This window comes from Calypte anna, chromosome 2 (assembly GCF_003957555.1).
Source record: "Calypte anna isolate BGI_N300 chromosome 2, bCalAnn1_v1.p, whole genome shotgun sequence".
Classification (NCBI taxonomy): Eukaryota; Metazoa; Chordata; class Aves; order Apodiformes; family Trochilidae; genus Calypte; species Calypte anna.
Genome location: NC_044245.1, coordinates 104,341,644 through 104,356,843, shown reverse-complemented (window position 1 = coordinate 104,356,843; position 15,200 = coordinate 104,341,644). Strand labels below are relative to the sequence as shown.

The 15,200-nt window shown below is 43.2% G+C and overlaps 1 protein-coding gene across 1 annotated transcript in view; it reads left to right on the top strand.

Annotated features, from left to right (window-relative positions):
• The first annotated feature begins 9,255 nt into the window (after positions 1–9,255).
• Positions 9,256–15,200, top strand: part of NPC1 (NPC intracellular cholesterol transporter 1) — a 29,346-nt gene continuing 23,401 nt past the window's right edge. The window contains exon 1 of the mRNA XM_008497589.2: positions 9,256–9,483. Coding sequence (XP_008495811.2) covers positions 9,400–9,483 — 84 coding nt within the window. The 5' untranslated portion in view covers positions 9,256–9,399. The remainder of the gene's footprint in view (positions 9,484–15,200) is intronic.

Below are 15,200 nucleotides of genomic sequence, written 5' to 3'. Positions count from 1 at the left end.
TTTTGCTTCAGTGAGTTAAAAAAAAAAAAAGACTTTCAGTGAGCTAGCACAAATATAGTTTACTTAGTGCAAATAGCCATATGTATTACCAAATCATAAAGTTAGTTTTTTTGTGAGTACATTAGATAAGAAGTCAGGATTCTGGTGAAGAAAATAGAAGTGAGAGTACCTTGCTTGCAAGCTGGAATTGCTATTCAATTTCTGTTCAGCATTAGAAAGGAAGTTTTCCAACACTATAAGAAGACGCCAGAAAATATTCATTTGTTTAGGTAATTAATGCTGCTGTATTTTTAAATTAAAATGATGTGCCTAACAGAAACTTGCAGATGAACTGGTACAGAACCAAAGAATTATGCAAGATGTTTAGAGGATGATTATATCCAGGGTTAAGTTCTACAGAAGACTAAAAAATACTGAGCATGCAGAAATCTCAAGAGCCTTACTGGGAACTTAACTTGCACAGCATTACATGGGACTATAACTTCTTTCACAAGGAACACTGGAGGTTAGTTTTATTTGGAGCCCCTGTTGAATTGAAGGTGAACATACTGGTTTTGAGGAGGATGCTAGAGGGACTCCAGGCAGCCCGGCCTCAATTTTGATCTTTCTCCCTAAAGTTTCTTAAGATCAACAGCTGGGAACAACAACATTCTTAAGATGAAAAACTGTTTCACAGTTGTAAAGAAAGAAGATAATCATTAGAAGGCCCTCAGTAGTCATGCTGGGTGAGCAGAAAATATCAGACAGGCTGAGACAACAACATGCAGGTGTCCCAGTATCTGCAGGCGGTGTCTCCTTTCTGCCAGGCATGTTTTCTTGTGAGCGTGGGCTCACCCCAAAGGAGGCAGCTACTCAGCTGTTTCTTGAACTATCCCTGTTCACAGGAAGATGCATGTCTGCTGTTTACCATTCAGAGTAGGGCTTTTCAAGTTGTGTGTCCAATACTCTCTGTGTCTGGCCACTCCTGCAATGACTGAAGAACACTTGGGGTGCTGCATCCCATACAGAGAACCTACTGACCTTCTTCTGAGAGGATGCAATTGCCAGGTCCCCCTTTTTTTTTTTTTTTCCCTTTTTTTTTCCCCTTTTTTTTTTTTTTTTTGAGTGTTATTGGGATATAAGAGGCTTTTCTTAATTCTAAAAAAATTTGAAATGTGAGGCCAGCACAGCTTGAAGGGAAAACCTTGTAGCTCCTTCCTCTCATCAGCACTGACTGATAGGGCACACAGGCTGTGAGGGGGCTCCATGGTGGAGAACTGGCAGCGAAGTCTTTCTCTGCCCTGCTCAGGCTGAAGTTGAATCTAGCTTCAGCAAAGACACTCTTCGGCCAACAAAGGATTTTTAGGCATGGAAACCTTCCTGTTGCAAACCTCTGTTTCACTATAGAGCTTCTGAAGAATGGGCTGGGTTTAGTTTTGTGTTCCCTCTAACCAAAAGGTGCTTATTCTGCCTGTAGATGGGCTCAAAAGTTGGAATACCGTTTCTCACCATGCAATTAACCTTTTCACAAAGAAACCTTAATAATTCTTAGTATTTATATACCTGCTGTTATCTTTAAAGAGCTCAGTAAATACTTGTGTGGTTTGTTTGTTGTTCTAAAACGGAAACCTCTTTTCCCTCTGTGGCTGAAATGATTCACTAATATTGACAGTAGTTCTTTGCATAGTTGTGGTGCCTTTTGTTTAAGGCTTTCAGAGTGCTCTGCGGACACTTTTACCTTTGTAAGCCCCAAAGTGCGTCGCTGGGGAAGGCAGGGAAATAAATGTTCATTTACACACCAGTGAAATGCAGCAGGTGTTCATCAGTTCATGTCAATAGACAAGAGTAAATTTAGACTAGAAAACAAGGGGCAGCAAATCCATTTCATAGCTGGTAGGATGAAGGTAGGGACCATATAATGATGTGAAATATAACTGGCACAGAATAACAGGGCATTCTGTTTTGGGCTGGGGTTTGGGGTTTCTTTTCCCCCATACATATATACACATATATCTTACATCCCACAAAATGAGCTCCACCAGTGTACTGCTTTTAGGCTCACCTCTCTGCAGATTCAAATCTTGGGGCCCAGCCTGCTGTCCTTACCATGTGGGATTTATGCCAGTGCTGTAAGCTGGTGACTTAGCATCAGCTGCAAGTGAGCACAAAGCATGTGCAACCAAGAACAGGCTACACAAATGAGTCAAGGAAAAGTATAGGGCTGGTATCAAGCTATTGTAGGAGGGGGATGAACACAAGGAAAAGCCCATGGGGTATGGTGAGAATTAGCATCCCATCAGTGACATGGTAGTGGTGTAGCCTCAGAGGTCCCAAATATGAAGAGTTCTTCATTTAAGATGATCACTGCAGTACACAGAGGACAACTATTTAGTAATGACACAAAGGCCACTGTTGTACCTCCTGACTTGCCCATGCTCTTCTTCCCTTGGAGCAAAACCATGTCACCTGATCCACCTGATCCACCTACCTTTGTGTAGTTTAGAAGAGCTGAGAGAGTTAGTGCACCAGATCAAACAGCTGCAGGTCATATTTAATGCACTTTAAAAACAATGATTATTTGCTCAGAGTCAGAGCTTAATTGCAAAAATAATTCACACTTAAGGGTTGGACTCGATGATCTCTGAGGTCCCTTCCAACCCAGCCAATTCTATGATTCTATGATTCTATGATTCTTTATTCATCCAGTCGTGGTGATTATTGGAAAATCCATAGGTAAACCAAATCTCATGTTGTCTCAGAATTTTCAAAAATACTGTACAGAAAATGAGATAGCACAAGCCCTGGCCCATTTTTACTTCATTTTATATGAACACTGAACAGACATAAAATACTGCTGTTGTTTGGAACCCTTGAGTCAGCAGTGTTAAGTATTAACACTTTCTGTGAGTTCAACCAAAGAGTATACACAAGGCTCTTTTTTCCAGCAATGGGACTAAATGGGGTTGTGCCTTCTCACAGCAGTCTGCATTTGGTCCTTGGGAATTTCACGATTGTCTCATAGTTCCCTGGATTCCATAATTTTGACCTGCCCTTTTATGCATTTGATAAAACCTATATAGACTTACATACCTCCATGCAAGACTAATGTTCTACAACAGGAATGTTGCTTTGCTGAAACACATTTTTCCATACCATCATTTAAATAAAAGTTAATACAGTACTTGGATTATCTTGCCTACATACTTACTCTTTCTAGAATACCAGAATTCATTTATTATTTTCATAAAGACCACTTTGTTCTATTCCACTTAAATGATTTGACTTTTATTCTTTTCCAGGTCTTTACAGATGAGATTCCATTCACAAATAAAGCCAGTGCCCTGGCTTGAGAAAGTGAAAAACTTAATTTAGCATGACATAACAAGGTTTATTTCAAAGACCCAGACATCACTGACAGTCTCCCTTTAGCATTATCATCCATTAGGTCAGATCTGAAGGGAAGACTTTAAAAAGCAATTTAGGAACCAAAGGAGTAAGGTTATGCTTTTTATTCAGGATGTCAAACATCTCTTGGTGGTTCTGTCATTATTCTGAAATGTAAAACTGGCCCTTACTGTGACCTACTTCAATTAAGGAAGTCAACACCCTGCTGATGAGCTTACTATGGTATGCAATGCATTTTGCACATTATAAAAAGAGAAAAGAGTCTACACCAAAAACTGTATTTCTGACTTGGTGTTTGACATCCCAGGCTTTTTCCTTATTTCTACAATTTTCTGTTGTAATGAGCTAAACTTTGAATGATCGTCAAATATTCCTACAGCATCTCTGCCTTCTCAGAGAATATCAATAGGAAGTCCTGTGACTTGTTGGTGGCCTAAATCACTACAAAGGATGATTTCTGGCAGTGAAAAGCTCAGTTCTGTACATGAAAGCATAACAAAAGAGTGTAAAGAGGCTAAAAGTAGTAAAATTCAAACTTCAAGCGGTGGCTTTTGAAGAGTGAGGATAATTATTGAAACTAATTGCTGAGAAGATTTGGAGGTTTTTCTAAAAAACTCACATTTCATTCTGAAAAATGCATTTCACCTGAAACATTTTTGTGTTCTGTATAGGCATTACTGTATGAATTTGTGTGATAGGCAGGAACTAACATTATGTGATCATAATAGTCTCCTTGATCTTAAAATATATGAATCAATACCTTTTTAGCTTTATCTCCTCAGGGTTTTAAAGACACGCTGTCTCTCATGAGATCAATAACAAGAACATATGCCTAGCAACTGTGGCTGTGGCTGCACAGCAAAATGAAATCTGAGACATAAATTGTCCATTTTGCTCTCACAATGTTGACAGGTCTTTTTAACAGGACTAATGCTTCAGTGTCCTGCTTTTAATGTCAAATCGGTTGTTTCAGAGCGAGTCATTTTGTTGAGAGCTGGCACAGGGCTGTGTAGTGATGCACCTTGCTGGGGAGTAGGGATCAGCAGAGCCACCTGGAACGTGCCAGTGGGGAACACAGTCAGGGCAGAACAAGTGATGCAACTTTATGCTGTGGCCAAGTGTTTCACTGGCTTGGTTAGACAAGATGGTGCGTGACACTAGCCTACAACAGAGACCTGAAACAGGCTGCAGTTTTACATGTACTGCACACGTGTTCTTGAGTGGTATATATGTATGCATACGTACTCTGTACCTAGTAAATGGGTATAGGCTCCTAGAATTCCCTTGGGAAAGTGATACCAGAACCTCATGTTCTCTTTGTTTAGGCTACATCACATGAGAAGGCAGAAGAATTATTCCACTTTCTGAAGGCTCCAACCTCTGCAGGTGCTCCCTTGCCCATTCTACTGCATCAGACCCTACTCCCTGACAGAAACTGTTACAAGTTTGACAAAATGTCTTCAATTCCAGCAACAAACAGCTTATTCCTCATGGTAATTGTGGCTCCTAAAGTGTATATCCTTCCTCATGCCAAGTCAGATTCTCATAGTGCCTTCAAGGACTGTTCTGCCCATAGTCTACGTTTTGACAGCAAATCCTGAGCTATTCACCCAGTAAATCAATGTTAATCCAAATCAGGAGCCGTGCACAGCCATTAGCAGGTCAAACCTTGAATTTGTTAGCATATCAGTGTTTATGCACCATATCTGGCATGAGTACACACTGCACTATTTGCTCACAGCAACAAGTGCAGCGTGTTCTCAGACTGCTACAATAACAAGCTGGATTTCTACAGTGTTTTCCCTCGACAACTCTCTAGTTAACACCTGGTTTTGGAGATCTTGGGCCACATTTTGCCATGCAATTGGCACAACTTTACAGAAGAGGAAATTGCAGGAGGAGAGGCTTGGGACCTGCCCAGATGATCCAGCAGGTTTGTAGCAGAAATGGAACATCTTAATTCAAGTCCCAGGCTTTTGCTTTTTTGTCTTTTGGGGTTTTTTTTTGTTTGTTTTTTCCTTTATCCCAGGTAATAAATAACTTACCCTAATTGTAATAAAAATGAACAAGTTTCAATGACTTCAATTATAAATGCAGAAAGGGTGTGATCTTAAGGAGTGACTATAGGACATTCTAATGTTAGCTAGCACAGGTTGGTAGAGCAGCCATCAAAATACCCTTGAGTGGATACAAAGATGAAAAGGTTAAAAGACTTGCACCACCTGACTATATACTACATATATATTTTACTGGCAACATAAGGCAAATTGCTGTCAGTCCCCCCAGCCTAATTTGATCCCACATGGGAAGTCTGAAGCCAAGAGCATCTGACCAGAGTCATGGGTACATTGAGGCAGGTATAATTAAAAGGTGAGCAGGTCTCCACTGGTAAGGAAGGCTGACACATGAGAGTTGATTAAAATAATATGATTTCCTTGCAACACCAAATAGGAAACACCAGCTTTCTGTAGTGCAAGTATTATTCTGGTTTAGCTGGAAAAACACTCTTTGAACAAGTTATACTGGTTTGGACAGGCTCTACGAAAAAACATGGAGCTGTGAGAAACTGGGGAAAACTTCTCCCACACCTGTTGCAACTCATCTTCACATGGATTGCGAGATGACCAAGGAGAACATCTTGTTTTCCCATGTGCTTGTGCAGGGTGTTGCTTAATGTAGCTCCTCCTTTTGCAAGTGCCTCTGGGTTCTAATGCAATAGAAATAATAAAAGCCCATAATAAATTGGGGAGAGTAAATCACGATGGCATTTTGCTGCAAAGCAATCACGTACTGGTTTTCCATTTGTATGTGCAAATAATTCTTCAGTCGGATTGCCATCTAGAAATTACAGAGTCATTACCACTATGCACTTGGGTTTCTAGTGGAAGCAGCAACACATGTTTTATGTTGAGAAAAGTGACAGAAACAGAGTGACGCCTATGTTTCTGTAAGCAATTCCCAGGGCTTTCCATCAGAGAGGTAGAGCAGAACAAAGCAGGTACCTATTTTATACATATTTTTATTTGAACACATATTTTATACAAGTTTCCCCTCAGGCACCTTTTACACCATTCAGAGTATTCCAGGGGGGAAAGAGCTTACTTGATCCTACTGGACAGATAAAGGACTTGTTTGGTGTGATGGAGGCACCCAGTGACACTTTACACCGTGAATTTATATTGGCCTCTTCTTCCAGGCAGCAAAATTTAGTTTTGTGTATGCTGCTGAGAACCAGAATAAGTATTCCCTGTTAGCCTTCCAAGTGGGCAGTCCCTATCAGCTATGGATAACTCTGTGCTTTAAAAGGAATCTTATAAGACATAACTTGATAAATGTCCCTCAAACAAGAGCAGCTGGGAATGGGGATGATCTCTTTAGTGCCATGTGTACCATAAACAAGGCAATGAGCTGTTGGTAACATCGATCTGGGTTTATTCAGGGCTGCTTTTTCCCTGCCCGGAAGGAAAGAGATAACTTTAAGGTGACACAATCAGGGCTACCAGCTTTATCATTGATAACACTCATGCAACTACACTGAAATGCCTGGGAGCTCTTAGAGATAGCTCTGCATCTTCACCCCCCAGGCATGGCACACAGCTGCAAAGACTGAAGGCTGCAGCAAGACTGTACCCTGCAGCTGCCAGTGTACAGGGGTGATGTGGAACAGGTAGGGGTTTGCATTTCTGCATCTGCTGCCCCTGTGCAGGATTTCAGAAGTCCCTATGACCAAAGATGAGCTTAGTCTTACTAGTGTTTGCCAAGCAGTCTTCACATCTATAACCACTTTAGCTTGTGAGTGCAAGAAGGCAGCACTGTCTGAAGGAGTAACAGTGTGAATTTATATCGCCACCTAAAACAAACATCCGAATACTACCTCTTCCCTCCATTTACACAGGAGGTGATAGACAGGTGTGATTTTATGAACTTAATTACTTTATGGCGAAAGCTGTTACTGTAGCAGATTCCCTTTTGTTTGTTTTGCAGTAATATAAATCAATTATCTGGCCCATGATTTTTAAATCACTTCTCCATGTAATTCATTCAGGAAGGAAATGCCATTTCTGTTTAGTCTGTTTTGCTTATCCTTCACTTTTTTCTCAAGCACTGAAACAAGGTTCTTGCATTCTTAAACTTGTAGCTATTCAAGTTATACCCACTACATCCTCTGCTTACGTGGAGTGCCTAGGAACTGTGGCAACTTGGTACCCTGCTTTTAGGATTACACTGCATAGTAATGAAAAAATTTTGATTTATCACATCAAAAATAAAAACACAATATAACTTTTGCTACTCTAGCTTTGTTCAGCACTTGCCAATTGCCAAGTCCTGCACCTGGCATGGAATAATCTCATGGAAAAGTACAAGCTGGGCAGTGACTAGCTGCTAGTTTGGCAGGAAAGAATGGGGTGGCTGGGCTGGGCAAGATGCTGCATATGAGTCAACGAGCTGTATCAGCAAGTGAGTAGCCAGTAGGTCAAGGGTTAGGGTTATTTCTCTCTCATGAGACTTTTAAGCCCACGTCTGTAGAACTGTGTCTAAATTTGGGCTCCCCAGAATGAAATTAAACAAAAAGACACTGACAGACTGTAGCAAGTCTAGTTTACTGCCAGCATGGTGGCTGGGGCTGCTGGAGCACATGAGCTGTGTTTGCTCAGTCCTGAGTAGAAAGATGGTTCTGGGGACAGCTTACTGCTCACTGCAGCTACCAAACAGGAGGATGGGGAGAGGGGGAAGCCACACGCTGCTCAAGCAGGGACTGTGACAGCACAAGAGGCAACAGGCTTAAGCTGGAACACAGAAAAATATCTTTAGGCACCTGTAAGAAAAAAACATTTTACTCTAAGTGTAGTCAAAGAGTGGAATAATTAGTCCAAAGAGGCTGTGAAACCTTCATGCTCTGAAGCTATTCAAAACCCAGCCCGACAGTTCCCTGAACCACCCGGTCTAACTGGATACTGCTTTCAGCAGAAAGTCAGGCTACGTGACCTTCCAGAGATCCCCACTCGACACAAATTATCCCTGTGAAGTCATGATACCAAGACCAGGCTGTATTTTTGTCAGCGGATGCCAATATCAGCTAAATTACGTCTTTTATTCCAGCAGCGCAATGGGTGCTACCCGGACAGAAAGGCAACAAAGTGGTGGGGAAACCACCCAGAGGTCTGAATGCATCGCACCCCGCTTGCCGGGTGCCTCCTCCCATCCCGATCCCAAGCAAACAAACCGATCCGAACAAACAAATCACTCCCAAAACTCCTGATTGCAACACCGGTCAGGCCACCTGATGTCAGCCCATCGGGATCTGCTCTGCGGCCGAACCCAGCAGCACCAACAACCCCGGGAAAGTGTTTTTCCATCAGGTGGCCCGATCTGCCTTGCTCGGGAATCCTACTTATTGCAACTGCACGGCAGTAACAGCGGACGGGACTGTGAGCCACTTCGAAGCAAAATCCAGGTGCTTGCATCAAAGCCGGGACTTTAAAAACTACTTTGATATTAATATACTAGGCGATTAACTCCTCCGCGCCCCTCCAAAGACCCTGAACGGCTGCCGGCGCAGCCTCGCAGGGACTTTCCGCTCCGGCGCGGAGAGGCACAGCTTGACCCTGACACCGGGCCGAGCTCCCCGGGCAGAACAGCCCCTACACCGCCACCTCCGCCACGGACACAACCAAGACCGCCATAACCCCCTGAAGCGAGCGGCCCCCCAAAGCCCGTGGCGTGAGGCACGGCACGGCCCCGCCCTGCCGCGGGAGGAGGCGGTGCTCGGGGCCGGGGCGGCGGCTGTTGGCGGCGGTCCGTGGGCGAGGCGCCCCCGCCTCTCCTCGAAGGGGCAGGCGGCGGGGCGGGCAGCACCGCCCGGCGTGGCGAGAGCGGTTCTTCCGGACTTGCGCGGCCGCAGCTGTTTTCCTCCCCTTTCGCCGCCCCCTCCTCTCGCTCCCGCCTCTCTTTCACCGCCTCTCGGTGCTGCAGCCGAGAGCCCCGCCGGCTCCCCGGGCCCCTGCTCCCGCAGCCATGGGGAGCCCACAAAGCAGCTCGGTGCGGGGCGGCCTCGGCCTGCTCGTCCTCCTCTTCCTTCTGCTTCTTTCGCCTTTGCAGGTAAGTCCCTCCCCGGGGGGGTTGGTGCCTGTGGTGAGGGAGGCTGGGTCTGGGGTGCCCGCCCTGGGTAAGGGGGATCCCCTGGGTGCTGCTTCAGGAGCTGCGGGCTCTCCCCCCGCTGCCTGGAGGAGGGGAGGGGGTGCGGGTGTCTCCCGGGCGAGGAATCTGGTGGGGGTGTGGATTAGGCCGCTGGGCTCGGGGCTGTGCGAAGGTGAATCGTGGTACCGGACTCTCCCCTCCTTTTTCCCCCATGGGGTTCTCCCCTTCTTCCCCCACCCCGGACTCGGTGCCGGGCGGGCCGGAGGTGAGGTCCGGAGGAATGCGGGACAGCCCGGTGACACAACACCCGCGGCGGGAAAGCAAGGCGTGCTCGGGCTTCGGAAACTTCGTAGGCTCCTGGTCATCCCTGGTGCTCTGCGGTTGCCCCCAGCAGCAGCTGGGCGGGATGCCGTGTCCCCGTGGTGTGCCCCGGTTATGCAATGCCCGGTGCATGTGAGTAGCCGTGCGGTCACATGCCTGTGCAGAGCCTTGCAGATGTCCTCAGTGTCTGGTTGGGTTTGCTCCGAGCCTTCCTTAAGCTCGGTGACAAGCTGCCTGGGAGGAATAGTCTGTGTGTTGTAAGGTCTGCTGTTTATTGATGTGCCAGTACTAAGGCTACGTGGTTCCTTGCAATTAAAGAGTAGAGTTAAGTTGAACTTCTTGATACTTTAGGAAAAAAACCACCCTAAAAATTTCACTTCTGTCTTAGTCCTGTTTTGTTTATACTCTAGTCTGAGGTAGGAGTGACGTACTCCACATTCCTCCGGAGAAACTCGAGTGTCTTGTAAGCAAGCCTTAGTGGTTTGTTTTTTTGCCTCTAAAGCCAACTTGGAAACTTACTTTCCTAAGTCAAGTTTTATGCCTAACCCTTTTTGAAGTCTCAAGTTTGCCATCCGGTGTGTCTGCAGAGGTTCTCCATTTCTTGTACCCTCCTCAAATAACCTTTAAATAGCTTGAACCAGAGCACCAGGAATTCATTCTTCTATTACCACTGGAGAAGCTGGTTGTTTAGTAATGACTCAAGATCTCAGTGGGTTGGTTATAGGCTTCACACCTTACAGACACTCCTTCATGTAATGTTTTTGATTTTGTAGCAGTGAGTTGTGTCCTAGGCTGGTAAAGCATCTTGTAATTTCCTTACTTCAGGTGACAGAAGGATACTGAGCTAGAGGATCTTGGAACAATTTCCCTTCAGATTTCAAGGATCCCTGTGGAGGATGTGGCTTTGTGGTCCACAAAAAGTAAACAGTGCAAAATGGCTTTAACCGTGCAGGATTTGGCTTTGTAATGCAAGAAGGCAAAAACTGAGGTTTTTTTCTTGCTATTAACTCCTGTTTACCTCCTGATCTCCTGCAAAGTGAACCTTGCTATCTTTCAAAGGGAAGCTGGTCCTGCAGTTAGGCTGAGCCTATGCTCTGTTAGATGCTTGTAGAAGCAAAGCATCGAGAAGGTGAGCCTGTTCTCTCCCTCACGTATACTGGGAGTGTAATGTTTTTATGCTTTCAGTTGTGGTGTGTAGAAACCAAAGTGCTGTACTTCGTCTTTCTATTTTTTTAAAGAAGTCAGTGAAATAGAGTGGCATTTCAGTTTGCAATCCTTCCATTAAGTACACTTCCACGATGAACTCAAAGTGTTCATCCTGTATAGGATATAGCTTCTACTCTGACCAGTGCATGGTACAAGACTTGTGCCAGCTAGCCCCTTACTAGTTGATAGTTAACTAACCATTGATACCATTTAAGAATTACATTGAAAAATCTTGGCTCCCTCGGTGCCACTTCTGAGTGTGGACTTGCAGGATTTGAGGTCTTGAAGCTGTTCTTGTTCTCTTATGGATATCCTAATGTACTGGATGGCATCTTGTGTGCTTAATGGCAACTGTTTCAGTTGATCCTCAGATGATTATACTAAAACACTGTCAACTGAGCCAGGTTGGACACACGTGTCCTATCAGCAACTGGGATCTCTCCAAGCTGTAGTTTACCTGACTTTGGTCACGAAGTTCTGCAGTGCCTGTGTGGAGCAGTGTGCTTGGCAGGGATGGCAGTGCAGCTTCAGAACAAATCAGTGAACACTTAAGTTACTTCCTGGAAAATCAGGAGTGACTTGTTTGGAGTTTTTCTGGATGGAAATTGAGGAAGTCCTCTCTGAACAGGAGAGATGACTGAAGGAAAAGGCTAGTAGAACTGTATAATACTTTTCTGGGCAGTACACAGAACAATCTAGGTGTTTGCACAAAATCACAGAGTTATTGAGGCTGGAAAAGAGCTCTGGAATCAAGTCCAGTGTCTGACCTAACACCACGACATCAGCTACACCCTGGCACTAAGTGCCACATCCAGCCTTTCCTTCAGGGATGGTGACTCCACCACTCCCCTGGGCAGTCCATTCCATCAGAGGTATTTGGTGCAGATGGCCTTAGCTGCTGACAGCTAATAGTTGCTTACTGGATGCATGATCAGAAAGCACACAGCCCCCATGGTTTTTTCCCAGTAAATCACTATGAGCCAACACCAGCCTGCTCCCATAGATACTGAACTGTTATCACTCTTGAGGCTCCCTCCTTGACCTTGGCTTTCCTGTGGGATGTGAAGTGTGCTTGGATAACTCCAGAACTGGGGCTCGCTTTGGCTGACTAGGAGTAGCTAATGTTTTTTCTTTCTGAAAGGGAACACTCTTATCTATACCTATGAGTAAAGGAACAAGAGGAACATGGCAGACAAAACTTGTCTCTGAATTGTCTGTCTCTCAACAAGTTACTGAAAGAGACCAATTAAGAATTAAATTTATAAAGTTTTCTCCTCTCATAGAGAAGGTTATGAGGTGACGTGCGACTTCTGGGGCAGGTCTGCAAACCTGACCTGGTCGCCTGTTTCTAAAAACAGGCTGTGCCATTCATTAATGGCAATGTAATATTATTTCCTTATTTCTTATTTTCTTCCAATTTCTCAACCTAGTGGACAACTTCAGCTACAAAGTGTGTTGTGGGATAGACATTAAGGGAGTGATGGGGAGAAGAGCATGCTGTTCACTCCCTTCTTTCTTTGTGCCCTGCAAGATCCCAGATGTACCATCCTTGATGAAGGAAGGGGAAACAGCTGTATATGATGCTGTTGCCATTTCCATACATTAGTAATCTTAGTTTGGAGAGCCAAACAATGTTCACTTGTCATCTGGAATTTGCAAAACTACAAATAGTTGCTGTTCCTGTTTACAATGTCGTGATTGTTCTTTGTCTGCTTAACAGCTACATATTCATTACTGGTGATGGCTGATGTTGCTGAAAGCATTGAAGATTATTGATTTGTTTCAACATGCAGTTGAAGAAATTTGGACTGAAGTAAATGTGTTTGTGAGCTGTTGGATCACTAGTTATATTACAAACAAATAATAATGTCTGGGAACCAGAAAGCTGTAACAGAACCTTTGTAGAATGTTAATTGTCATGAAATGCACATACTTGCTCCTGTGCAAGTTCTGTACTGGGGCTTCTGGAGCTCTGACCTCAGGTTAAATTTCTCTTTTCTGAACTTGGAACTGAACTTTTCTGAACTTGGAATGTGCTGAAGGCTCGTGTTAGTGTAGTGCCAGGTGGCTTCTAAGCTGTTGGGAGGGGGGGGGGGGCAAAAAGGAACAGCCTTAACCTAAGGTTGTGTTGCTATTGCTTTGTAAAGTATTTAGAAAACTCCAATTTTAAAACATGGAGCACTTAGTAATGTGATGAAAAAAATAAACACAACAACAACAAAACAATTAGCTGAAACACAACTCTGTTAGTTTTATGGAGCATCTTGCCTTGTTTGAAAGGCAGTTGTGTTCAACACATTTCTCTGTTAATTTTGGCTCTGGGAGGGCTTTCACCCATTTAAGGAAGATGATTGTTTTCCAAAGTCTTAAGTGACTTCAAAATCAGACTCTGCAAGAACTAGGTTTAACTATGACTTATTTACAACCACACTTACCCATCCCTATCTATCTCTTCTTACCAGGGTAGGAATGTTTGTCTGAAAGAATGGAAAGAGCAAAGTACTTATTTTGTAACTTAATCTACCTTTTACTTAGGGGGATTTTGGGGACATAACTTTCAGCTGTATCTTATCAGGGGTAATGGAGTAGTTACTTAGTTACCAGTAGTATCCCTGAATACCATTTGAAACCTAAAGACCATCCCTCTCCTATATTTTGTGGCTGACTCAGTGATGATGGGTGTGCTGTTTGCTTGTTGTTGCCTGGGAGCTGTGTTCCTGAGTTGAAGCTGCTGACTTTTAATAATTTGCTGTTTTTTTAGACTTTTTGACCTGGTTCAACCACTGTAAATCAAGGCTCACCACAGCTTACTGGTTCAGGGAACAAATCATGGCTTAAATATTTAATCTCATGTTGTCTTTGAAATGCATTCTTGCTGTTAATAGTGAAAGAGTATTTAGACTTGCAGTACTAGTCCTGAGTGCCTTCTAGTAATTAAAAGTCACTGCCCTGTTTACCTTTTCTAAACAGGATGTAAGTTTGAGTGATAAAAACATTTTTTCTGGTATCGGTGTTGTTGATGTGGAACTTCAGTAATATGGTGCTAAATTCTTCAAATTGCAAATGTAAACTAAGTCTAGGCTGAAGCACCTCGTCTTGCTTTTTCTGGTGTGCTTAGCTGAACACGTTTTGCTGCATTACTAAGTGTCCTGTGTCAGTAAGTAAGTTGTTTTATCTTCTGTCCTGAAATTGGTGGGAAAAAGCCTTCTAGGTAAATTTAAAAAGATAATGCAGCTTGTGATTTATTTTGTCTGTGTAGCTGTGATCAAGAAAGTATTGCCTTGAAATACAGATAACAGTTTTAAAACAATGAAACTATCAGTCAGCTTCATGTGGTAGCTGAAATTTATTTTTGAGTTTTATGCAAGAAGTATTTTTTTTTTAAAGGAACAAAACAAAAAAACCAAAACTAGTAGTGGCATAACCAGTTTTACCACACTTTCCATTCTGGAAGAACCTAAGTTTTTCTTAATTAAAAAAAAAAAAAAAATTTAATGGGCTTTTAAAATTAAGAAATGTTAGAACACAAGACTAAAGCATAAAAAGTGTTAGTGTGGGGTTTTTTTAGAAATTGTTAATAGAAAGTATGATTACAAATCATTCTAGACTAAACATGGAAGCCAACCTAATACTGAAGAAATGCCTAATGCTGTTCTCATGATTAGTAGTAAACACCTTAATTTTTTGCCCCTGTTGCAAGGATAGCAGTGAGTCTGCTTTATTGTGAAAAGATTATTAGTTCCCTTCTGGCACAGGTACATACAAACACTAAACTATCTTCTTTCCCCACTAGAAGATTGTTTGCTATTGAAACTGGGGTGTACAGGTGTGAGAAAGCAGAGGTGAAAATAGTAATTTCTAAATGTGCATCGAAGTAGTGTTGGGTTCTTAGATTAATTCGATGCATGAACAAATTTACAGTGTAGTTTTTGTAAACAGTCTCCAACTTGTGGAAAATTAACTTTTTGGTATATGCTGATGTTAAACATTGAGTTTTCCCAGGTGCAATCTAAAGAGGTGCTTTCCAGCTTCAGAGCAAGAATACAGTGGTACTTAGCAGGTGGTTACAGGATTAGCTAGAAGAAATGCTGTAGAAAAATTAAAGTAGTCTCTGGATGGCTGGTATTAAGCCAGGTCCCAAAGTCATATTT